Genomic DNA, 27,213 nt, shown 5'->3' with positions numbered 1-27,213 from the left:
TCAGCACAGGCTTAAGTGGCTTCCCGAATCAGACACTGTCTTAGGATTGCAGAATTTGTCCTGTTGGATGCGATAATTGGTTTATTCCAATACCCTGTCTTTGTCAGATGCTTCCAAAGAAGGGGCAAGAAGCCTCATAATGGACAACTATGAAGTAATTTGCGTACAGAGTAAGTTTCTTTCTGACCTCAGACAGCGAGTGCTTTCATTTTTCATTCAACATGTTGTACAGGAATAAAAAAAAAGCTCCCCCCATCCCCATCCCCCAACGAGCTGTCTATGAAAGGAACATCTGTGCATCTGAATGGTTGTATCATAGCGAGGCTCGGCAGCCAGCATGGACATTTCGGAGCCGGTTCCTTGCTCATCCGGCCAGCCTTACCTGTGCATGTTGGCCGAGGTTTGTTCCACACGGGTTTCCCATCCCCTCCCATTATGCATGTCAGGGTGGAGACTCCTTCGATCTCATAGCCACCATCGCAGTAGTAGGTAATTGTCGATCCCAGTTTCAGGTCTGTGCCCACTCGGGTGCCATTCTTAACTGCCCCAGGATCAAAACAAGACTCCCTGGGATTTTCTGCAAAATAACATTGCAAGGAGGGTTAGTGTGTTGATTTGACTGTTTAAGATGCTCATCCTGCAGGTAAATAGTACGTGGCACCAGCCTATCAGTTACAGCAGGTAACTGGGAATCAAGACTACTAAGTCCTATTATAAACAGGTGTGCCACTAAGGCTCTGACTTCACTACAGAATCAGCCTGGGATCCTACCCACATGTTGCCCCAGTCCCCCCATTGTCTGCACACTAAAGCCTCTCACTTGAGTTTAGTGGTACTTTCAAGCTAGCAAAGTTGGGGGTGTGGGTGAGAGCCCAGGTTCTGCTTTCACTCAGGTGGAAACTACCCATTTTGCAGTGGCTAAATCACTCGAGTGCTGATAGTCCTCCAGTGCCTTCCCACAATTCCCCCCCCCCTTCAAAGTGCCCAGAAGGACAGACAAGATCTCCGACAATTCACTCAGAAAGAGACATAGAGCAGCTCAGCTTACTGCGGCATGCAAAGAACCACAGGATATGCCACCAGGAGCCCTAGCAACACACATGGGGAAGTGAAGCACCAGTGGGGACCCACTAACTTGAGTACGGGCTTTGCAGCATGGCTGCTCGCACCTGTGCTAGCTAACTCAGATGCCAGTCACCTGGGCTAACTCTGCACTGAAGATAAACTTTCACTCACTGGGTGTGTTTGGGAACATCACTTAGCCGCTTTATGACTCACTTTTCCCATCTTTAAAATGGGAGAATAATATCACAAGGATTTTGTGAGCCTTATTTACTATTTGTAAAGTGCTTTTAGATCTTCAGATGAAAAGCGTTTATTACATGCAAGCTCTGGAAATGCTGTGGTCTTGCTGATATTACAGGCCATTTTTTATAGGCCCTCAACTGGATCACTAATTTTGCACAGACATTCCCCTGTGGGTACCACAAACCATAGTCATGGAGTTAGACACTCAGGGCAAAATTTTCAAAAGTCTCTAAGTGACTTAAGTGCCTAAATCCCAATTTTAAAAGTGGCTTAGGCACTCAGAGAAATCCCAATGAAAGTCAATAGGAGTTAGGCTCCTAAATCACTGGGGCACTGTTGAAAATTCCCCCCAAGTCCTATAGTGTGTCTCTACAAGTAAGCCTGGACATAAAATGATGGATGATATTAAAAACATGTCTCTGAAACCATCCCTAAGCAACTATGCTCTTCCACACAGCAGGTAGATCCCAATTTCAAAACCAGCTTTTCTGATCTGGGATTCCGCTTTAGCCCATTATAACAGATGGGGGTCATCACAAGATTTGGATCCAGATCCACGCCCGGATTTCAAACACATTTTCACACACGGAGGAATCTGGGGATATTCAGATCCCAGATTTTGGTCCAAACACATCTCTAAATTACCGGAGAAAGCACAGAGTAGTGGAGGAGGGGAAATAGTGACGGTACAAGTATTTACCGGTACCAAATCAGGCACAAAGGCAGAGCTTTTATTTCAGTAGCTGCACACATGCTTTGGTGAACTGGAGACAGAATGCAATGAACTTTGCAAATCAGAGCATGTAATTGCACGTGCGGCCTGCAAATAAGGGATCTATTCCCTTAATGTAGTTTGGATGCACTACATCTATCCACAGCATCTCTCAGGCACCTATCAGTCTAGCATCTAACAGCTTAGTGCTCTTACCCACAGTGATATACAGGGCCATGTGCTAGCTGTTTTTTTATCCAGATTACTGCAGAATGACTACATGCAATTAGACAAAATGAAGACTTTTTCATTCTCTTTCCCATGCTCTGCACAGTTAAAGTCCCCATTTATATATGAAAATTCCAGTAAAGATTGCAGATCTGTCAGGCTGTGCATATTTTTCTTCTGCTTCAGAGGGACTTTTTTTAATGAAATATAATTAGGTGTCTTGATTATTCCTGTGCTTTTGTGATTTAGAAACTGCTGATTAAAGCTCAGGGCTTTTTGGTGATCAGTGGGATCTGTGAACAATCACAATTGCCTAAGAATTATATCGTGCAGTTTTAATTTTGTTTGAAAGAAAAAAGACTCAACCCACTCCCATCAGTCCCTGCCCTGGCTTCTTTTTTTGTGGAGAAAAGCAGGATTAGCTTTGTGGTCTTCTTCTTGTGACAGCTGTGCCATTAGACAGCGGCTCAGGTAGGCAGAGAACAAAGAGTTTGAAGTGCTTCTATTAGGAATAGTTGAACTGGGCCACAAGAGGTAAAACCTCTCTTCTTTTCTACAGGAAAGCACTGTCTAGTGGTCAACGCACAGGATGAGGAGCCAGAACTCCAGGGTTCTTTTCCTGGCTCTGCCACTGGCTTGCTGCATGACCGTGGCCACCTCACTGCTCCTCTCTGCAACTTTATTCTCTTAACTGTAAAATGGGAAAATGCAATTTAATTGCCTCCTGGAGGTGTGTGTGCTGTGAGGCATAATTAGCCATCTGTTTGTAAAGGGCCTTGATGCTCAGACAAAGTGGCAGAATAGTTCTGTTCTCAGAAGATATAAAGAACGTTGTTTTTATTCCATCATTTCATGCAGTTCCAGCCTGAGCAGAAGCTGGATGCAATAAAGAGACACTAGCCATGCTGAATAGGAAGAGACCAGGCCTGGAGGTCTCATTTCACCCATGGCAATGGAGAGCATGACCAGGCTATGTACTCAGACAAGGAGCCGCCATTTTGTCTTCTTTAACCCTTACTCTTTGGATAATGACCACTGCTGCTCAGCCAGGCTATAATAGTGAGCAGGCAGCATTCAACAATACTAAGGTTCTTCTGTATAATGTTTGGACGGTGCCAAATTATTATGAATTACTGTGGCTGACATGAATAAGTGCGGTAAGCATGAGTTTGGTATGGCTTGGTACGTCTGAATTTGCTAGAGGATTCTGGGAGCAGGATTCTCTTAGCATCAGACAGTTGGTGTGGAAATTTACTGAGAATACTGAAATTGCACTTGAATGGTTAATAAAGGCTCTATCTGTGCGTGTGTTTCAACATGAGACTTTGAAACCTGCCAACCAATTGACCAGCTCACAAAGTAAAGAAAAAGCAAAAACAGGCCATCAGTGAGCTTGGTACAGTTGACTCGGGTCAAAATAACCCCTTCTGGAGAACAAGAGCTTCTAGGAGCTCAAGTGAATGATTGATGAGAGGGGAAATGTTGATTGAGCTTTGGTCTGTACCTGTTTTGCAGCCCCCTACTAAAATTAATTAAAGAAAACCAGTAATGAAATGCCAACAGGGCATATTTCTGGGATATGTGACTCCTGTGAGAACAAAAGGTATAAATATTAAGCAGAGTACATTAGTTAGTTAGTTCCCCAATTGACATCTAAAGAGATCTGTGACGCTAAAAGACAGAGGGTCAGGGTAGCCGAGATCCTGCTATGAGAGACTTGTGTAGGACTTTTGAATCAGAAGGCCTTGGGGTAACCAAGACCCTGCATTGGGGGACATGTGACAGACCAAGTACCTGAGGTGGGAAAAGAAGAAAAGAAAAAAAAGTCTCCCTCTGGGACTGTAGCTATACCTGCTTTGTTTGCCAATAAGGATACTGTGTAGGGCCAACACAGTTACTGAGGGTTTATCCTTGGGGAATTGAGGCTTATTAGTGAGACGTGTATTCTATAATCTTTACTGCTCGTGTAAATCTTTCTCTGATAAACTACTGTGCATTAAGCATATTGAATCTGAATTTTCACTGGTACCGATAACAATCTGCCCAGCTGTGGGCCATTAAAGATGTGTTTTAACATATCCCGCTCAAAAAACACTTGCAGGGCTGAGCGTAGCAACCCAGACCTGGAGCTGAGGCCAAAAACTGGGCCCGGACCTCATCGCTAGAACCAGTGCCAGACATTGGGGTCAAGATCAGAAGCTGAGCACCCCCCTGCACATCTGCAGTGCACCGGTGGCTCCATCGGCCTGGGAGTGAGGGGCCACAGGCAGTGCCTAAATTTGCGTCTTGTGCCCTGAACAAGGCAGCAGTTCTGCCGCCCGGCAAAGCCAATCCAAGTACATCACTGCTCAGGAGACATTTGCAAAAGTAAACGTTGCACGTGCTTTTTCAAATTGTTTCTCAGTTCTGCTGGCCTTGATGCCTCTGAAATGCTAGCATTCGTTATTGGCCTCTTCCCGAATAAGGCTGCACCTGACAGGGTTCCTCATGACCACGTTATGCCTCTCTTGTGACTCTGAACCATTTCCCTGCATTTCAACTCACACATTGAAGTCACCTCAACCTGCCAATCAGCCTCCCAGCCAGCTGTCAGGTGCCTTAGCCATACGCTTTATCTCAGTCTCTGCTCTCGCTTTGAAAAATCATGATGTTCCACGCTCCAGTCACTCTGCTGACGGGGGCTGGCGGCTGATTGCTGAAGTGTCCCCCTGCACCTCTTTTGTTTTCTTCCTTCTTGGCTATTTTTCTTTTCCCCAGAGAGACCATGCCTCTAGGGACAGTGTGTACCTTAGCCAGGTGTGCAGAAGATTCCCCTTGGCATGCCGATAATACCCCCGCCCCAATCCACCACCTCCTTCATTGGCAAGTCTCTGTGACCACAGCCAGCTCTGACCTATGAATGTGTTCACAGAGCAAAATGGCAGGACTTTCTCCAGTTTAAGGAGGAGATTGGTCCAGTGGTGGCCGCAGAGATGCAGGAGTCAGGACTCCTGGGTTGGATACCCAGCGCCACCACCAGACTCATCATGTGATCACGGGCGAGTCTTAATCTCTCTGTCTGTTGATTTGCTCGTCTGCAAAATGAGTGTCGTGCCTCCACAAATTCCACGTCTGTGAAGGAAGTGGTGATTGGTTCAAAACCAGTCCCAGGTGGCAGTGACTGAAAAGCATTTGACATCTTGCACAAAGAGAGTTTGGGTGTCTCATTCCAGTTTCAAAGGGACAGCTGTCCACATCTCTCTCTCACACACACAGATAACTATTCACAACCAAAATTGGCCCTCTGCCTAGCCAACTTGGCACTAAGAGCAAAGAATGAATGAGCCAAATGGGGCACGGATATAAACCTGTCCTCTGACACCTAGAGGCAGTCCTTCCCAGCCACAGACTGGACATGCTGGTGGGACATTGTGAAGGAAACTTCTGCAGCAGCTGTCTACATTGCATCTGTTCTGCAGACAGAGGACAGTAGCTTCTAAGGCTGTTGATACGGGGCTCTTCGTGAGCACTAAATCCCCAGACAATGCTTTGAGAAGTTGCCGAAAAGAAAATAATCAGCATGAAGTATCATTTAGCAAGAAAAAAATAAAATAAGCCACAGTATTACCATGCTGGGCTCCTTGGTTCCACACATAGCCCTCGCTGCTCAACTAGAGCCATTAGTGGGGGTGCCACTTTTCCAGTGACAATGCCAATGCTGCCTTGAAAGAAGCACGGCCTCCATTCCTTTGATACAGCAAGATCACAAGACACAAAAAAGCCGGGTGCCTTTACATTGCACATACCCGTATTTCCAAGTGCAATACAATGAATCATTCTCAGGGGGGCAGTTTGAACCATTCCCTCTCTTTGGGTCTCTCTGAATGCTAAACACAACTGGATGTTCTACACCATTCCTGCCGTATATTTCTAAGCGTGCTGAAGCTCAGTGGGAATTTCCATCTTCAAAAAGGGAACACAGAAATTGTTGAAAGAATCATCTTGTGTGTTATTTATAAGCCTGGTATGGGCAAAGCCGCTTTGATCAAGTAATAACTGACTCGCAATGGATGGTTTGTGGAAGGGTGAAAAATAAACAGCTGTACCTCATTTATTTTTGGTTCCATGCCTCTTCACTTCCAGATTCCAGCCAGGAACAAGAATGGGAAGCACTCAAAGAGTGTGAGAAATATCATTAAATGTCTAACCATGACATTCTATCATGCCTCCTGTACCAAAGAGGTCTGGATAAATCTGGATAAGCATCTAGGGTCAGATGCTGTGCTGAACTTCCAGGAGGTATAGCCCAGGGAGAGGAGGAGGCTAATGCAGCTTTAACCCACCTTTGTGTTAAGTTCCTGGCATAATTTAGCCAGCTCTAGGGGCTGCTCTAAGTTATGTCAGCTTCCTCAAGCCTGCCTATACCCTGCAGCGCACAAGCCAGAATTGTTGCAGCAGCAACATGTGCTACAGCCCAGCCTCTCCTGTCTCCAGTTCTACTCTGTGCTTTTCCCTGAGCTAGGGATGCAGTGAGGGGGGGCAGAGGAGGAACCACCTGTGTAGGACTGCCTATAGTAACCCAACAAAGTGCCCTCCCTCGGAGATTTTTCCTCCATCCCCTTGCAGGATGTTTATATCCCTTATATCCTGCCAGAGCTACATATAGAGGCAGAATCCCTCCACCGAATTTTGGGGCACTCCTCTGCACTAAATCTGAACAGCTTTAGGACTGATTTCAGCAGGGACTTGCTTATCTAAATTTCCTATTTGGAATGCGCCTTTCCCTCCCCCGTTATCCCGAAGAGCATCCTTGCCCTCCAATATTTATGTGTTCACCTGAGACCTACAAATAATGCACACACTTCATTTTGGATGTCACAAGCCATCATATGTTCTATACAAGCAAGATATGACAAGCTGGCACTTTGTCCATTTTAGTTACTGGAATTACTGGGTAATGCTCAATGATTCCAACAGCCCTTCATAGTGTCACTGCAAACGAGTGTCTTCTAGCTTAGGGATTCATTTTAAATGCCGCTTGAAACTTAAATCCACTCATCACGGGCATATTTTTCCATAGATTAACTTTCTCTCTTCCTGATGGACAATGATATAGCTTTAAGTCCTTTCTTATTCTTCTTGATGCTGCATTTAAGCTATCGTTATAGAAGAGCTAATCAATATAGATAAAGAAAGAATGGATCTCAGCCATTGCCCAGACTGCAAATCAAACCTCTCCTGAGGTTCAAAAAAATGCAGTTACTTCCCCAAAATCCCAGTTCAGCACTTCCTGATCCCAGCTGGGATGCAAAGTAAAAAATGCCACTGGGGTACAAAGCAGAAAGATTTGACAGCAGGCTGGCTATCTGGAGGGACTGTGCTCATGTGGTCACCAAAGGCTCAGAAGGTTTGGAAAATTCAGATAAGCATCAAAACATCCAAACTACTGGAGTGCTTACTAAAACCCAGTGCAACCTCGGATCCTTTTGAGGTTCAGCAACAGCTATGAATGACCAGTGTCTTTCTTCAGTCCTCCAGAAAAGTCATCATAATGCTGAATGTGGGACAAAAGCCCTTTGCAAGTCAACAGCTTGTGATGCCATCTCTACCAGAATGTGACTTCAGAGCAGGGTCTTGATGAACAAGCAGAGACACAGGGTAAATTTTAGTATTTGGAGGAAAAAGACCTAACAAATAGCAATAAGATTTTTTTTTTTGCTTTTTTTTATGTAAGGGGTTTCTTCTTCACAGCAGTGTGGTTTTCAAGAGCATGCTGGGTGCATCCAGGATGTTGAGCTCTTCTGAAAATCTGGCCCCAATTGTGGATGCTGAGCACTGGAAAATCCTGCTATGGGTTCTTTGGAAATTTAGGCTCCACATTTAGCTCAAGCTAAAAATGTAGTCAGTTGAATGGGGAATATAGGGACACTGGGTCCTGTGTTAATGAGAACAAGTCACTCCTGTCTCGTAGCAAGAGTGAGAGTGGGGAATAGGGAGTGTATAGCAAGATGCACATTAACAGGATGATGGTTGCTCTTAAAGCCATCTCCTCAACCATGCTGATCCTGTCCCCTAAGCCCTGCCAACACACAAAAGTTGTGCTGTTTTAACTACACTGGTATGGTGAAACCAGTACCAATCCCAGTGTGGAAGCAGTAACACCAGTATAAAGTGCTTAGACCAGTATAGCTTGTTCCTGTGTAAGACAAGGGGAGTAAACTATACCGGCACATACATTACAGACGTCTGCTGGCAGAGGTGTATTGATCAGGAATCAGAGTAGCAGCCGTGTTAGTCTGTATTCGCAAAAAGAAAAGGAGTACTTGTGGCACCTTAGAGACTAACAAATTTATTAGAGCATAAGCTTTCGTGAGCTACAGCTCACTACCCGATGAAGTGAGCTGTAGCTCACGAAAGCTTATGCTCTAATAAATTTGTTAGTCTCTAAGGTGCCACAAGTACTCCTTTTCTTTGATCAGGAATGTAAAGCAAAACAGAGTGAATAATGGATTTTTCAGTTTGGGGACAGAAATGAAAAATCTGGGGTGGGGGAGGGAATGTATTTTGATTTGAACTGAAACAATTTTTTTGAAAATTTTTCACCAAATCAAAAAATGACAGGAAAAAAGGAGTATACCAAAACTTTTCAATTTACTAATATATATATATATATATATATATATATATATATATATATATATATATATTGAATTTTTTGTTTCAATTTGGCTGTTTTTGAGGTGCTTGTCATGCCTTTTTGGGTATTCTTGTAAAAAATTGGCCACATTTGAATTAGAAACACCATTTTGAAATGAAAAATCAAAACAAAACGTTTCAAAACAAAAAAGTCAAAACATTTCAAAATGGTCACAAGTAAGCAGTTATACTTTAAAAAAAATTTTTTTTCTCAGCCAAAGCTTTTTGTTGAATTCTGCCTGATTTTACAAATTGTTTCAGTGCACGAAAAAATGGATTTTTGGAAGAAAAATCTATTTGCCCAAATTATTTGTCCCAGCTCTAGTGTGAAGAAATGGGATCCCTGACCAACATAGCTGTGTCAATGAAGTATTCCTAATATAGAAACATTGCGTACCAGCAAAACTGCACTTTTAGCTTGCTTCGCTTGGGGGAGGGTGCGCTGAAATAAACGATACTGGCAAAAGCACAGTTCGTTGGGATAAGTGTATAGCTATGCTAGCAAAGCACTCCTCGTATAGATCTGGCCTAAGATAACTTCATACCTATATGCATCCACATTTTGCTCTCTCCCTGCTGTGCCCAGCACAAGTACTGGCAGAATCAGAACCAAAACGATGATGTTTCTACATGTTTTTTTCCCTTCCCCTACCCACCATGAAAGTTGCCCTTTCAGAGCCATCGGTCCCTGAATCAATTTAACATGAAGAGCTGGGGCTGTTTGAAATTCACCTGATGTTTTGTAGCTCAAGGCTAGCAATCTGATCCCAGTCCCCGAGAAGATGTTGGATTTCCAAAAGGGGCTGGTGGATGGTTGTGGCGTCTTTCCCTGCACATTACTAGTGGAGGATTACAAAGTCCCCGGTAATTGGACTGATTCATCTGCGGCTGATACCCTTGAGAGATGTAGCTTGGGGACTACAGTGAAGTCCGTCTATGGACTGTGGGACTTACCATATGCATTGAGATGTTACAAACAAGCCAGCATCTTTGAACTGTATTTATCATTCTGCTCCGGCAATAAGCCCAATGAGATACTTGATTTCTCTTTCATTTACTCTCCTTTTTTTCCCCCCTTCTTTTTCTTCTTCCTCCAATTCCCCAAAGTTCCATTTTCTGCAGCTTCTCAAACTCTAATTGCTGTCTACTTCTAATGCATGGGGAAGTTAATGAGAAAAGTTAAAGCCTCATTCTTTTCTCCCAGCAGTTTGGCTTTGTGGGAAGTATAGGCGTGATTAACTCTGTAGGCATGTTTAGGGAAAAAAATAACACTGTACAACAGCCCTAATTTAATGAGGCCACCTTTTGTTCACTATATTTTGGCTGCCAAAAAGGGGGGTAATGGAGACAAAACCAAAGACCTTCATTTATACTAAAAGAATTCTAATTAAAGGCAGAAATTTTTTTAATTTGTTCAATATTAAGAGCCACTAATTACTACTGTCTTATTAGTTTATAGCTAGTTACTGGAGACACGTCCATTCATTGAGGATGAGAAATGGACAGGCTTTGCTATGTCTGACTATAATATTACTTAGCTTTTCAGCTGTAGACCTCAAAACATTTTCCCTAGGAGGGTCAAGTATCATCACCCCCATTTTACAGATGGGCACACAGAAAGGGGATGAGATTTGGCCCAGGACATTTGGCAGATCAGTGGCAGCATTTGTATCCCAATCTAGCACCCTATTCACTAGATCGTACCACTTCCATGTATAGGTTTGGGCCAGCAAGTCTAGCATTCTGTCTCTGATGCATCTGAAAGCGGGCAAGCCTTCCCAATGGTGCACCTCATCTGCATCTGGTGGAGGTGTGTTTGAGGAGTCATTTCTTTTTAGCTCCTACTTCTACCATGTCCTAATTACCCCCCTCTGCATAGGCCTGGCTTCCGCTGTCTGTCCCCATCAGCTACTGGTGAGCAGCAGGGTGCTTTTGGAACAGCAGACTCACTGTAGCTGGGCATGTAAAGCCCATTGGCAGTCTAAGCCCTTTCTTTCCATAGACGCTTGAATCAATACATCCTCCCAGGAATCCATCATCACAAAATAACAGCCTGGCTTGGACAGGGGACCCGATGACAAAAATGTCCTAGGAGAGGCAGCATCTCAGCTTGAAATTTCACAGGAATGAGTGAATGGGGCAGGACATGTTCTATTATTGCCAATTGTTGCATCCCTGGCAACACCCTTTCACTCCTTGCTCCACCTCTCAAACCATTCATGTGCTCTGCAAGAACTGGGCAGTGAGGTTCTCATTCTTCCGGGCTCTGCACTATAGAGAAACATTCCATGTTTTCTATACATCATTTCTCTGCCTTTGGCACAGCAGACTGAGTTTTATATTTTTCTCCCCTGACACTTCAACTAAAATACAAGCTGGTTGTGATGGAATACTCTGAAATGACAGGTAGGCTGTGATGGCAAAAAAGAAATCTCATGGCCTTGTGAATTGTGGGAGCCAAGGAGAGGATCCCAAATGCAAATGCATTGCTGTCACAAGGATCCACTTGACTTGTAGCACTGTCTATACTAGTTTCAGTCATCATAGAATCATAGAATATCAAGGTTGGAAGGGACCTCAGGAGATCATCTAGTCCAACCCCCTGCTCAAAGCAGGACCAATCCCCAACTAAACCAGGTCCATTCCCATCAGAGAGGGGATGAACCTGAAAAGACTGGGTTGGCAGGGAGGGAGGGTGTTCAGTGCAGAGAACTGGGCATCAGGAGTATTGTGTACTATTCCCTGTTCTCTCATTGACTCAATGTGAAGCCACTTAGTTTCTCTGTCCCTTCGTTTCCCCATCTGTAAAATGGAGATGATCGTGTGGAGGGATTCTAAGGTGACAAAGGTCGCCTCAGTCGCAGCAGGGAGAGGTGAGGCTAAATCACCATTGGCTGCGAGAGCCCCAGCTGGAAAGCACTGAAGAGATGCAAAGTATTACGGGCCCAGTTCACTGCTGCCCTGCACCTCATGCAGTCATCAACACCGCTACTAAGGGAGTGTTATATGGGTATAAAATGCCATCCTGTCAGAATGGGACCCTTTCACATTCGCTCGGCATGGACGTGAAAAAGTGCACAAAGTGCGGGGCAGGGGCGAATTGGGCCCTATATTTTGACTGAGCTCCTAGAGAATTGATATGGTCACACTTGCGGTTATGCAAGCTGCCGGAGACATAAGTGCAGACCACCACGGACATGTATGAGAGTAGTACAATGGTCGTGAGAAGCAATTGCAGCAACCGTGATCCATTCACTGTGAGGGTAGGTCTACAGTACACCCAGGCTCAGCCTTAAGCCTATTCCTATTGGTGATTTAATGGACACCTTGACACAGGGGATTAAGGGACAGGCTCCATGGAGCATGCTTTTCGCTGAGACATTACATTGTACCGCGAAGATAAATACAAACTGGAAAGTGACTTAGAACAATGGAGGGCCGCATGAGAAGAAAATAGTTTACAAATCAGCTGACAAAAGGAAGGATACAGATGGTACTTTGTTGAACGGAGCACGGTGAAAACAGTAAAACAAGATGGTACAGAGCTAACGTCTGTGCAATATTTCAGATACTTTGGTCTCAGTGTTGAGCTATGATGGGACTGCAGATGCAGATGTTAGGAGTTGCATGAAGAGCATTTGGTGCAAATGTAAGGGTTGATGGGAACTCTCTGAGATAACAAGATGCCAAGTAAACTAAAGAGCAAAGTATATAAGACCATGATTAGGGTGGCCACGATGTATGGGTCAGAATGCTGGCTAACAAGGAAGAAAGAAGAACAGCTATGACACAATACCAAAATGAGAATGCTCAGGTAGATGCTGGGTAAGACAAGAACTGATAGGCTGTGCAGTGCCATGGCATGAGTCAGGATGTAAGTAGCCCCCATCATAGAAAACTTGAGGGAGTATCAATTGAGCTGGCTTGGTCATGTGAGCTGATGAGATGGGTGATGGCCAGAGCCAAGACTGGGTAGTCATGGGACAAAGACCATGAGGAAAACCTAGAAAAAGGTGGTTCTAGACACCAGAGGAGGACATGAAGAAGGTCAGTGTTAGCTTAAAAGAGGAAGTTGATAGGAATACTTGAAGACAAAGAACAAGAACCACTGACCCCGACTAATGGGACACGGCAAAGTCAAAGAAGAAGAAGAATTTTGATGGCAGTTCAGTTACTTCTATGAAGTTTAACCAAACTTTGCCAACCTCTTGGAATTCTAAATCTGAGCTGGAAGTCTCAAATGAACAACACTACATTCACAGAGTTTCTTGTTTCTGATGGGCCTGAAATAACCACTAGAAAAGCCTTCCTGGAATGTTACTGCATATTTCCTCAGATCCACAGGAGATCCCGATCCCCATACCACTCGAATGGCCCCACCACAAGAAAAATGCATTAAGCCCACAGTGCAACTCCTATTGGCTCATGTGGCTCTTTGCTTGGGTTCAATCAGACTGTTTGGCTGTGGGCATGACTAGAAGAGGTCTGACAAACAGAGAAAACCCAGAATACCTGAAGGCTAAAGCAGAACAGACGCTTCACTGGTGGGCACCAGTACAAAATCTCATGATGGATAGATGGCCTGGCTCCAAAGAACTTAAGTGACGAGAGAAGAACAGGAAGATGGCTTGTTCAATGTACTTTCCTGGATGCCTTTTTATTTTGCCTCCCCAAATTGAATCCAATTAAGATACTAGTTAATCTTCTGAGAGTCAAATTCTCATCACATCCTACAGTGAATCACATTTGTATGTATGTAAAAGAGGGTATGTATGAGAGAGAAAGAAAATCCAGGTCCTTGTGAAGGTGGCCTAAAAAGGAAACTTGGAAAGCTTTCTTTAGCTCTGAATGACTTTCTGGGCATGTGTTAGTCTCATGTCTCATGCTGCTATGGGTATGTCTAGCCTGAAATGCTCCCCCCCTGCAAAAATACCCAACTACACAGCAACGAGTCTCAGAGTATGTCTACACAAGGATAAAAACCTTGTTGGTGGCCTGGGTCAGCTGACTCAGGCTCACGGGGCTCAGGCTGCAGGGCTTAAAATCGCTGCATGGACATCTAGGCTCAGACTGGACTCCAAGCTCTGGGCCTTCCACCCTTGCAAGGTCTCTGAGCTCACGCTCCAGCCTGAGCATGAAAGTCTACCTAGCAATTTTTCAGCCCTGGACCCTGAGCCCCGTAAGTCTGAGCCAGCTGAGCGAGGCCAGCTGGGTTTTTTAATGCCCATGCAGACATACCCCAAGATTGGCTGCTGGGTTGTTTTTTGTTTGTTTGTGTAGATTTTGCAGAGTAGATATATCCTCAGACAGTACCAACACCACACAGCATTTAGACATTTCTTTTTATTCAGCAGCGGCTAGCCTTCCCCCAAATAAATCCACGCTGCCTCTAATCACACCCAGTTTCTCAAACTGCATCCCTTACCAAACCCTGCCAAATGATTTCTCTCATTCCACCCTCACCCTGCACACTCCAACAATGCTAAGAACAACAGTCTGTTGGGGTGTGCTTTAATTTCAAGTCTCCCTGAATAACTGTGCTGGCTTTGCCACTTCCCAGTCTGGCTTGAAAGCAAAGAATAGCTAAAAAGACCAGCTTAAGACTTTAATCAGTTCTTATACCCCTCGCCTTTAGAGCTGAATCCTCCAGAAGGTATGTTTTACCCTTGATTCCCTGGAGAAACAAATAAAATACTTTAAAGGGCATAAAGCCACTGCTTTAATAAGAAAGGACACCTGGCTTGGCAACCGGTTCCCTTTATAAATACACTTTGGGGCCTAAGCTCTTTCGTCTGATATGTTTGTGCCACTCCGATGGGAGTAGTTCATGCATAATGGAGGGTACAATTCATCCAGGGTTTAAAGCCAGATGCTTTCCTGAATCAAGGCCTTAAAAAGGAATCTGCGAATAGCCCTTTAAAAGGTGAGCTGCCGGGATGGGGGTGGGGAATTGGGTTATAATGCTGGTTTCTTGCTTCCTTATGATAGCTAAAAGCTACCCCAATCAGCCACCCCTCCTGCCAAGGAATCTGCTTTTTTTTTTTTTTTACATTACTATTTGGGGTCTGGTCTGCCCTAGAAAACATGAGGGAATGTAATGTCAACAACCCTGGTCGGTGGTGGGCAGGATTGAATCCGGGGCCTCTGGAGCTTAGTGCATGAGCCTCTACCACATGAGCTAAAAGCTAACTGGCTGTTAGCTAAGGCTGTAGAGTATATTAATCTCTCTAAGTGGTCTCGGTTCCACTGGATGGGAGAGCGCTCCGTACCCAGAAGGTGTGTGGGTTACAGGAAGATCAGAGAACTGGTAGCTGTACTGCATCAGAGGCCAAGGAGGTGGATCCTCATTAACTGAGATGGAAGCACTGGGCTAGATGTTCAGCGGCAAAAAATTGGCACATCTCCATTAACGTCAACGGTGCTACACTGATTTACCCCAGCAGTGGAGCTGGCCCTCTGACTGCACATTGTTTGTGTTAACATCTACTTAACTAAAACTCTCAGAAGAAAATCTCTTCCTGTTACAGACATTCCCATGCAGCTCTGGGAACACAAATGCCACCCCACTGTCTGAAGGCTCCATCTTGCAAATGCCAGGTGAGGCCACTTAAGAACTAACTGAAGTGCTTGGACACTGGGCAGGATTCAAACCCTCGGGGCCAGATTTTCAAACGGGCCCAAATAAGGGTCAGATTGTCCCGAGCTCAGCTCCCAGAAACTCCCCTGGAGGGATGTCTCAGCAGATTGTCCCAGAAAACTCAGCACCCAACACATGCAAAACTCTTGAAAATCTGCTCCCAATTGTGGGTGCTGAGCCCTTTTTAAAATTCTGAGCTGAGGGGGTAAGAACCAGAGAGTGAAACTGACTAGGAACAGAATGTGAAACTCACCAGACTAGTTCTGCTTGCCCCATTTCTAGAACGCTAACCTGGCTTGGGTATCTGGGCACTACTAGTTTCATTGGGAAAAACGAATGGTGAAAAGCAAACCAGACTATTTCCTTCTGCTCTCCCAAAAGACCCATGTGCTGCTCTGGCAGCATGCAGGGACTGTAAGGTAAGGCTAGACACATGTACCTTAGCCTTGAGAATCCCCCCTGTACAATGGGCCTCCAGAGAAGTAAGGACTCTACGGGTACGTCTACTCTGCAGTAAAAAACCTCCAGCACGGAGTCTCAGAGCCTGGGTTAGCTGACTCAGTTCGTGGGGCTCAGGCTGCGAGGCTAAAACTAGCAGTGTAGAGATTTGGGCTCAGGCTGGAGCCTGGGTTTGGAGACCCTTCCCTCTGGCCAGGTTTCAGAGCCTGGGCTCCAGCCCCAGCCCAAGCCCGAACATCAACACTGTAATTTTATAGCCCTATAGCCCATGCCCCATGAGCCTGAGTCAACTAATCTGGGCCAGCCGCAGCTGTGCCGTGGGTCTTCTATTGGAGTATAGACGAACCCTACACGGTCTTTTCTCCCAGCCCCCAGTGCAGGGGGGTGGATTGGAGGTGTGACCAAAAACTACATCAGTTCTGTGCTGCCCAGGCCACACAAGGAGCAAAGAGTAAGTTAAAGCACCCTGAGGGTGCCCTAGCTTATAATGGATGGTGGACAGGTGCCTGCATGGCAGAGTACAAAGAGTGCAAAGGTGGCTCAAAACCACCCGAAACCCATCTCCTGCATTCCTGCTGAGAGCACAGGGAGGGAGTCACTTAGCATCAGGCCCTACATTTCCAGTTTAGGGAGAGGAGACATTTTTTGAGCTTTGATCTTCAGGAAGTGCTGGTGCCGAGTCTCATAAAGCATTCCCTCCACTTCCTAGAGGCTGACTATGCTGCCATCTCAACCTTCCAAGTCCTACTGGTGCATGAAAAGCAAGCCTGGCTCTCCTGCACTTGGCAGAAAAGAGCACAAACCAGAAGCTAACACAGCCAGCCCCAGCTGTGGGGAATATCACATCACAGAGAACAGATGTCAAACAACAAAGAGAATCCTTGAGGCATACCCAGCCGACTGCAACGTAACGACAATTCCCTCATTGCCTTATCCATGTCCCACTGACATAACCCGCGTCTTCTCCTTGAACTGCAGCCACACACAGCCTGTGCACCAGGCAAGGTCTGTGTAAGGCCCATGCAATTCAGCATAGACAAATAATTCAACTGGCAACATTTCAGCAAAGGAAAGCCTGGCAAGCAAACATCCAAATTGTTCAGCGCTGGGTAAAATACGATGTTTGGAGGAAAAACAACACTGCATTAATTTAAAATGAGAAAATGAGCAAAGACAAGGGGCAAAGGGAGCAGCATCAAGCCCAGCTCACTAGCAGCTTTTTTGTGAATGTTTCGAAGTGCAGGGCTGGGGAAATAAGATCTTGGAGGCAGGGGCTATTTTTCAGTTTGGTGTATGTTCAGCATCAAGTACAATAAGGCTGGGCCTTCTTGGGTCTACTGCCACACAAATAATACTAATAAAAAATGACCTCAGAAGAGAACCCGAAGCTTAGTCCACGCAAAGGGGGTTGTTTCTGTTTGCAAAATACAGGTTCTGCTGAAACGGACTGGGTTCAGACCAGTCCACATAACTGTTTGCCCAGTTCTTCTCCAATCAGGGACCTGAAATGTCCCCATGCTCCCATGTCAAACACGAGGGTCTGTGTAATGGTGATGAGAAACTGGAAGCACTGACAGTGAAATCCTGGCCCCAGAGAAGTCAGTAGGAGTTTTGCCACTGATTTCAATGGGGCTAGCATTTCACCCTGGGAATCTAACATGGAGCTTTACATTTAAATCTCAGAGTGCTGGGTAAACTGAAGCACAGAGAAGTTAAATGACTTATCTGAGGACAGGAGCATCAGTGGCAGAGCCAGCTGTTCCTAGAGTGTTATATAAGACAATGCTCATCAAAACCCATTCCCCCTCTCAGCCTTCCTTGCCCTTTCTTTGCTGCTGATGCTAATGTGGATGCCAGAGTCAATTCTGCAGCCAGTAATGAAACTGAATCAAAGCATTGTACTTTGTGGTGAGCTTGTCCACTTCAGTTAGGGAACCTCTCTGAGAGCTGGAGTACTTGTGGCACCTTAGAGACTAACAAATTTATTAGAGCATAAGCTTTCCTGTAGCTCACGAAAGCTTATGCTCTAATAAATTTGTTAGTCTCTAAGGTGCCACAAGTACTCCTTTTCTTTTTGCGAATACAGACTAACACGGCTGCTACTCTGAAATCTCTGAGAGCTGGCACCTTCCAAAGCCTCCAATGAAGCCAGGCCCCTGGGTCTGGTCCCACCTGATGGTAACTGAAACTTTACAAATCAGCTAGTTTAGAGCCCTTGATTGACCTCAAACCAATGTGATGCAGCTGTGAAAAAGGCAAAGGCAATCCTAGGCTGTATGAGGCAAGGAATTTCCAATAGAGGTAGAGAAGGATTAATACCATTGTACCAGATACTGGTAAGAACTCACCTGGAATACTGTGTGCAGTTCTGGTCACCCGTATTCAAAAAAATTAATTCAGACTGAAATTCAGGTGCAGAGAAGAGCTACTGATGATGATCAGGGAAATGGGGGGTCTATCTGATGGAAGGAGATGGAAAAAGCTTGGCTTGTTTAGCTTAGCAAAAAGAAGGCTGAAGGGATAGGATTGCTCTCTGTAAATACATGGCGTGGTGGGGTAAACCTCAGGGAGGGAGAAGAGCTATTCAAGCTAAAGGTCAATGCTACACAGGAACAAATGTCGATATACTGGCCATGTACAAATTCAGGCTGGAAACTAGAAGGTTTCTAACCATAAGTGGGGTGAGGTTCTGCAACAAACTCCCAATAGGAGATGTGGGGCAAACAATTTAATTAATTTTAAGAGAGAGTCAGACCAATTTGTAGTATTGCGTGACGGGGCTAATTGAGATGGTGGGGGGCAGGGCTTCCACTTTATGTCTTATATTCCTAAAGCTCATGCTTCAGGGTTTCAGTTGCAGGGGTCAGGAAGGGATCTTTTCCCTACACTGTATTCTGGGTTTTTCTGGTGTCCTTTCTCTGAAGTATGAGTGATGGCCCTGGCTGGAGACGGGACACTGGACCAGTGCTCTGAGGTGGCACTGAGCGTTCTCTCTCTCTCAGGTGCTTGGCTGGCTGGTTCTTGCTCACATACTCAGGGACTAACTGATCACCACATGTGGGATCAGGAAGGAATTCTCCCTCTCCCCCAGTTAGATTAGCAGAGACGTTGGGGGGTTTTCACCTTTCTCTGGAGTGTGTGGGTGCGTGTCGCTTGCAAGGCTTACCTGGGTCTATCTCACGTAATCATTTACCTGCCATTGCGGGGGCCTCTGGCACTGGTGCACCTGGGTCCCTCCTGTGGGCTGTAATACCCTGGTCTAATGTCAGTTGCGGGGTTTCGTGTACGCATACTGGCTGGTGTTGCTGGCCTGTACTGTACAGCGGAACAGATGAAGTGATCTGGTGTTTGAATCTCGTCCCTATTCCCAACCATTCTTCTCGACAATTTTTCCCTTGGAGAGCAATCGCCTGCTTTCCCTGCTGGCCTTCGCAGCAGACACATAGACTGCAGGACTGATGATGGGAGGGTTCCTATAGCTACCAACCGGGCAAGCATCCTCCCACTTATAGCTCATCTGGGACGCCTGATCGAAGTGGGGGTGGTTCTGCCATACTCCACTGGGTCGGGCTGGGCTGAAGAACAGCACAGTATGGTACACGCTACGGCCGGCGGGTTACCTGTATAATCGATCACGAAGCCTGCATTGCTCACGGAAGCATCGCTTCGGAAAGCCAGGAAGAGATTGTTGCTGCTGCTCTCTATCCGGTCGGGCAGCTGGGAGCCGTAGAAGCTCCCGATCAGGGGGCTGAGTGAGCTGGGGCCATCATAGATGTGGAGGAAATCGTACCCGGGCTCCAAATTAAAGCTGGGAAAGAAACAAAACAAGCAGAGCTTGAACTATTACGTGTATCGTGGGAGCACCGGGAGGCCTAACAGAACATCGGGCCCCAATGAGCTAGGTGCCGTACAGACACGCAGTAAGGAAACAGTCTCGCCACCAAAATTTCCAATTTAAGTGGGCAAGACAGACAGGTGGAGGAAATGGAGGATTGTTATCCCCATTTTACAGATTAGGAACTGAGGTCCTGAGAGACTAACCGACATGCCTGAAGTCTCCCAGAGAGCCCATAGCAGTGGTAGGAATTGAATCTAGCTCTCCAGAGCCTCTGTCCAGCCTTAACCACAAGGCTGCTCTGGTGGCGGGTGGGGAAAAAAAATCCTGCACAAATCAACATCTACTAATGCTGCCATTCTCTGCTCTTCCATGCAGAGAGTCTCTCGAGATGCCCACTACCACGGTTACCGAAAAGTGCAAATTAAAGGTGAGGAGCCCAAGAGGACGGCTCTTTCCCTTGATGTACTGGGGAAGGTTTAAAGGTGGAGAGGGCATAAGCATTAGACAAAGATTCCAGCAGCACAAGCAGCTGTTGCTTGGAAGGACAAGGTCTGGCTCCTGAGTCTGCCACTCAGGCCTGGGAAGATGCCCCTTTCAAGTCCCTTTCACCTCAGGGTTACTATAGGCAGAGCAGAGGGCTGAGCACCACAATGCTTTAACTCCAGTCTTGCTCTAGATCCAGCCTAAGCTTTGTACCAAGTGTAGCCTGAGTCTGATTCTGTCTTTCACTAGATGCTGTCCAGGAATTACAGGGTCAATCTCCTCAGGCGATACAGGGCAGTATGGCCCAACAGACCCCTCTCCTTAGGTGGCATCTACACAGTGGAGATTGGTTGAGATACCCTGGCTGATTGTCCCGTGATTTGGGCTCTTGGGAGACGGGGTCAGGGCATTTCCAGTGGAGCCTGAGTGTCTCCAGTGACTCTGACCCAGCTCACGTTTCCTGACCTTTGGGGCAGGCTGCTCGACCTCCTCTGCTGACACGGGCATGGGTGTGAGCAGGAAGAGGGAGCTCTCACTGAGTTCTCCATGCACTGGAGGGCAGAGGAGTCCATAAGCTTCTGTGCAGATTTTACATAGGGGCCACAGGCAGCGTGGCCCAAAGGATTAACCTGTTGATCCAGTCACACTTTGGATCCAGTCCTTTGAAAACACCCGCTAATGAATTAACAGGAGCTGGAAGGGACAGGGGGCTCACAGGGGGCATGGCAGACACTCGCTCTGCAATAGCTCCAGGGTTTATGCTCTTTAAATACATGCACAAATAAAGCAGGACTGCGGTTGGAATACACGTATCCTCTTCCCAACAGGGGCGGATCGAGGCTAAACATGAGAGTAAATCAGTCAACAATACAGGAACCAGACTCCATCCTTGGTGAGACTGGAGGGAGAAGGGGCTGGCAGAAATAAGTGGTTTTCTTTGCTTTGGAGAACCTTTTTTTTTGACACAGGTTGGGACACAGTTGCCAACTTTCATGCAGTAAATAAGCACCCCGACTTTCACAATAAGCCAAAAATCAAGCAAATCCCATTTCAAAACAAGCCCAAAACAAGCCAATCCCTAAGAACCCCAGTACTCTATGTGACTAGATCCCCCAGCTGTGCAGTCTGGGACTGTGGTGGGCCTGCTGTGCACCCCTGACTCTCTCCCCCCATGTCCCTGCTTGCCCCTTGCCCCTGCTTGCCTCCCCTTGCTGCTGCTTGCCAGGAGCCCATAAAAGAACAGAAGCAACAAGCTACAACAAGCTACACACTACCAGCCAAACAAGCACAAGCCAAAAACTAGCCAACAAGCAACTGACAAGCCTATTAAGCCAAAAACAAGCCCAATTTCTGCATTTTTTTTCACAGGTTTGGCATGTCTGGTTAGGGGCTCTCTAGGATACTGATCCATGGAGCCCTGGGACAACCCCTTTAGAGAGCAGGTGATGCAAATGACAAGCCCATTACCTCAGGCCTTGCCCCACCTCTGAGCTCCTCCCCTCTCCCCACAGGTCCAGAGAGAAGTGAAAGGGAACAGCTGAGCTGCTCTTGGGTACATACATATTAAATACCAGGGCAATGACATAATCGGGAGAGACCGTTAACTTCCAGTCACACTCCTTCCCTGGGGGATAGGGCTCCGGGTACTGCGGTGACAAGATGACCCCGGCCGGCCCCGTCAGGATCCCTCCACAGGGAGCTGAAACAAGAAAGTGAGAGGTGGGGGAATAGTGATATCTGTTCTGCCACACGGGGAAAACAACAGACAATGGTGGGAATTAGACTTGTGGGTTGAGCTGTGGACTAGGTGCACCTGGAAGTCATGGGGAGGGTAGATTTAGAAATGGATGGATGGAGATTTGGGTAAAGAGATAGATGGAAATATGGATGGGTAGATGGCAACAGACAGCCATATGGAGAGAGAAAGATGGACAGACAGCTAGATTGCCAGAGAGATAAGATACTATTTGCGATACAATAGCCCTGAGGGACCCTAACCGAGACTGAGGCCCTGTTATATTGGGCATTGGACATACACATAGCAAGAGACAGTTCAAGCCTATTACAATTTTCATAAGAGATACAAATGGATCACCAGAAAGAAAAGATGCCTTGAGCCTTCCTGTTTCATGTATCTAGGCAGCTCCCAGTCAAAATCAAGGCTCCTGCTCAAGAAGTGAAAACACGTGATGTCAGGGACTAACAATTAGTTTGCATTGCCAGAAAGGCTAAACATTAGGTTGAAAAATGTCCAATTAAACTTGTTTTATGTCAGAAAATTGGGCTTTCACGAAAACAACATTTTTCGCAAAAAGTGTCTGCTTTCCAGGGAGATTTTTGATATTTTTGTCAAAAAACTGAACACCCCAAAACATACATTTATATAGATATGAAATGCTGCTGCAGTATCTCAAGGGAGCTGTAGTTCAGTTGCTACATACTCCCATTCTCCTCTATGAGCTAGACTTCATCTCCCAAGATGCTCTACCTCCTCTGACCAAAAGGGGAGACCATGATGCATCATGAGAGATATAGTCCAACCAGGGAGCCCAGTTTAGAGAGAAGAATGGAAGCATGAGACACCTGAAGCATGATTCCCAGGAAGCACCGCAAAAGTATTTCAGAATCAAAGTATTTGATTTTTCACCAAAACTGGAAATGTTCCATTGGGGGAAAAAAACTCCCAACACTTTTCAACCAGCTCTGATTAGGCAACATAGTGTAAGGCTATTGTAGAATCATTTACAGCATCTTACCACCAAAAATTCCAAAAGCCCTTTGTCACTAAAAGAGAACCTTGTTGCTGCACTTTCCCCCCAGTTTATTGGGAGATCTTCTAAAAAAGGATCAACAGGGCTCTTTCGAAAAGCAACCCACCATTATGGCTGTTTCTTGACCTTCACTGAAGAGAATTCCCTATGAGAATTCCCTTAGCCCGGATCATCTACCCTCAGTTCCACTCCCTGGAAAGAAGAGCTAAGATCTCAGCTTTCAATGTGAATGAGAACTCAATGGGGATTAGCTAGATACCTAGATATGCAACACTGTGATTTTAGTTACAGCTCCACGACAACTAGAAGGTCTGTCAGCATCAGAGAGAAATGATGCCATGTGAGATTATTAACAGAGTCTTTCAAAAATCAAGATGTCCTGCAGCAAACAAATTCTGGGCATGTCATAAAAGTTTCCCATCTGGCTTTAAATCTGTTTTAAGAAATGGAGTTAATTAATTTAAGTTGCTTGGGGTAACATTGCATAAACATGAATAAAGGTTACAGGATGACTAATATCTGGCTAATATTTAATTAGCTAGCTAATTTAACATTTATTGCTTTTATGTGCGTAGCATGACAATTGTTATATGTCCTGGCCGTATTGAAAAAAACATGAGCTTCTTTTATGACTTTATGAACCCATGGACAACGTCAGATAGTTTTCTCTTGTGATTCAGAATAAGTTAGCTCCTTGCACAAAAGTCACCCAACCAAGGTCCTTCCCCAGCCAAAAATAATTGGCTTGCCCAGACAATCCCCTGCTTCCTAGCTAAGATCTCACTCTCCTTCCTCTCTGTGCTCAGGGATCACGAGCACGCTGGGCTCTGTATGCCAGACTGCATGCCAGACCTCTTTGGCAAAACCGATTGCACAGTGTAGCTAGGTGATAGGTTTCCCCACTTCTATCTCCTCACCCACATGGCAGGACAGACCCCTGATGATGTCCTCATGTTCAGATACGGATTCTAACCCCTTCCTTGCCACTGGCTGTGTGAAGCCTATGTACGCTGTTGTACTTATCCACCAAACCAGTTGGGATTTCTACCCCTTTCAATATGCAAAATGTTCCAACACACCCTAGCAAGGGGAACCTAGACCCCTTGCTGTACAATCAGAGAAATGTTGCATGGATCATACCTATGCAAGAGGGAGGGTCAGGTTGCCAGAAAAACCTGTTCTCAATCTGCACGCAGCTGATTTTGGCCTCCCCTTGCAGGGTGTATCCTGGATCGCACTGGAAGACAATGGAGTCACCTGCTTCTTTGCTGTCTGCGCTCCGACTCCCATTCTGGGGAATCCCTGGGTCATTGCAGGAGGTGGCAGTGGAAACTGGAAGTATCAAAAAACAAACAAATCTATAAATACAGGTTTGCATACCTCCCCATGCCTCGCTTACCTTTCTATATGTTGCACATTCTATATGATGCCTAAGAAAATGAAGTTTTGGTTGAATTTTTTCCATTAAAATTTTTTTTGGGGATGTGAGGGAAATTCTTCAAGAGCAGTGTTGACAACTTTCATGCTTTTCTCAAACTATCTGGTATTCTTCTTAAAGCCCCAGCACCTGGAGTCATATGATCACATGATATTCTTGGCTTTCATTGATTAAAAAAGCATAGGAATTTTCTAGGTCTTGTGGATACAGAGAAAAGCTGGAAAATGCAGTGTGAGTGTGATCTAAAGGCTCACAAACCAGAAGACAAAGACGACCCCCAAATGCATCTTTAAAAAAAATATTTCATGATCTGTTAGCCAATCTCATGATTTTAGAAGGGCCTGATTTGTGAAGGCAATATGGCAGTGCCACCAATTGAGATTTTTCCTTCCAAAACATTTTTCAACAAAAAATGGTGTTTTATTCTGAAGTTAAAAAAAAAGCTTCACTGGAAAATTTTTTTTTGTTTGATTTTTTTTTAATCCAAAAAATGGAAAATTCCAATCTCTCCTCCTCCCCAGTCTCTTCCTCCCTTTTCAATTTTGTCCCTGGAAAAAGGTTAAGGTGGCGGGGGAGGTAGCCGGAGGAGTAGGAACAATTTTAATGGAGAATTTTGATAAAACAAACTTTTTAAAAAATTTCTGCAAAAAATAATGACAATTTTCCAAGCAGCTCTACTATTTAGGAAATTATATCCCAGTCTTTCAGGAAATTATACAGCTAATTAACATTTTTCAAATTTCACAATTTTGGATTTTTGAATTTTTTGGGGAAAAATTGGGATTTATTTCTACCATGTCCCTCTCCCATCATTTTTGGCTAGATCTAGTGTACACAGTTTATACTGTGACTTTAAACCCTCCTTGTCTTATCCTTGTGGCAATCTGTTCATCTCTCAAGCACTGACATCTGCGAACTCTTAACCTACATCGCTGCAAATATTGGACAAAAAATTATCCAGACTTTTATAATAAGGCAGCCTTGTTATTTGACCTAATGATACGCCTGCGGCAGGGAACTCTGCTAGCTGCAAATGTTAATTTTCTTGCTGCATCCAGCGTAAGTGCAGATTCCACAAAAAGAGTGGGAGGTGAACATCTGTTCTGCTAGGATTCAATATGGTACCCACTGCCATATTTTCCTTGTTCTCCATGCACACTAATATATTTATCCCAACACTATCTGTAAGTGGGAAGAAAGTAGCGCTGCCCTGGTTTTACAGATGGGGAAATGGAGGCACAGAACGACTAAATGACTTCCTGAAGGTCACAGAAGAAATCAGTGGCAAAGCCACGAAATAAACCTCCACCTCCCAAGTCCCAGACTAGCGTCTGAACCCCAAGATCATTCTTCATCTTGTGTTGTTGACTCAACTGCAGTAACTGGGTGATGGGAGGGGAGAAGAACCAAGATGCATTATGCAGATGATGAGTGATGACTATACTATCCTCTTTAAATACACTGTGCCAAGCAATGACTTTTCTCCCTCTTTCTTTTCTCTGTTTCCCCTTAAAGTTCTCTCTCTCTCTCTCTCTCTCTCTCTCTCTCTCTCTCACACACACACACACACACACACACACACACACACACACACTCTCTTATTTTGCAGTGAGCATCTGTTCCTCCAGCTGGGAAAGGCTCCGGGGAATGGCAAGTTCAAGTGTGCAACAGAGAGTGCAAGTCTGATGTATAATCATGCATTGCACATACATATTTACTTAATACATCCAGACATTCACTAATCTTACACGGCATTTTTATACGCTGCGACAAACATATGCTGTAAAATAAGCTGATACGTTCGCAGCTTTCACTGTCACTGCGCGGAAGTGGAATTTAGCCTGGGAAGCATCAAGCCTGAACTTTTAGAAATGGATGTGCTCACCTAGCATGCTTGCAGCTGTCCTTACGAGGCAACAGAAAAAAAATACAATGGGACAGATCCTCAGTCCTTGTAAATCAACATAGTTCCATTGACGTCCTTGCTGATTTACACCAGCTGAGAATCTGCACCGTCATGTCCCCACAGCAATAAAACTATTTAGCCTCATGCATTTTAGTGTTGGAGTTGGGAGGGAGAGGAGGTTATATAAATATATATTTAAATTATACCAGATCCCAGCCTGTATGTTTGAGCTCAGGTCTCTGGCTACATGATCACGCCCTATGAACAAAGGCTGTTAGAAGAAGTCGTAAATAAGGTTGCAGCGCTACATCAGACAGCTGCCTGGAGCTTATTTTCTGCTAATTGCACAGAGCCAGGTTATGGCAAGCTCCAGCATAGGGAGCTGGAGGGAGTCTGTATCTCACTTTGTTACCCTGGTGCAGAAGCTGGCCAAAATACTGCTGGGGAGCATAGTCCCTGCTCTCTTCCAGCACCCCACAGCAGTTAGGGTGAGTCAGGAAAATCTGCCTGCTCCACTCCAGCCCATGCAGCAAGCCAGGCATAGAACAGAAGATGCAGCATTGTCTCCAAGGGCCCTGGGCCACCCCTCTGCCCTCTGCTTCCCAGGAGGAGTTCTGACTCAGGTAGGATTCGCCTGCAGGGCTCTCCCTGCAATGCACACCCCTATCCAGCCCACACTCGGGCACCAAGAACAGAATCGTACCCTCAGCTAGCAAAACAACTTGGAAGCAGAGACAAGAGCTGCTGCCTAGCTACCG

The 27,213-nt window shown here is 45.5% G+C and overlaps 1 protein-coding gene across 2 annotated transcripts in view; it reads right to left on the bottom strand.

Annotated features, from left to right (window-relative positions):
- CSMD2 (CUB and Sushi multiple domains 2) overlaps nucleotides 1–27,213 on the bottom strand; it is a 567,571-nt gene that overhangs the window by 125,355 nt on the left and 415,003 nt on the right. For both annotated transcript variants that reach the window (XM_038377510.2, XM_038377512.2), the window contains 4 exons: nucleotides 24,252–24,443; nucleotides 21,901–22,039; nucleotides 19,640–19,827; nucleotides 383–577 (listed from right to left, as the gene is read on the bottom strand). In XM_038377510.2, the coding sequence (XP_038233438.1) occupies nucleotides 383–577; nucleotides 19,640–19,827; nucleotides 21,901–22,039; nucleotides 24,252–24,443 (714 nt within the window). The remainder of the gene's footprint in view (nucleotides 1–382; nucleotides 578–19,639; nucleotides 19,828–21,900; nucleotides 22,040–24,251; nucleotides 24,444–27,213) is intronic.

The sequence above is a fragment of the Dermochelys coriacea genome, chromosome 19 (assembly GCF_009764565.3).
Source record: "Dermochelys coriacea isolate rDerCor1 chromosome 19, rDerCor1.pri.v4, whole genome shotgun sequence".
NCBI lineage: Eukaryota > Metazoa > Chordata > Testudines > Dermochelyidae > Dermochelys > Dermochelys coriacea.
This window is presented reverse-complemented; position numbering and strand designations above follow the sequence as displayed.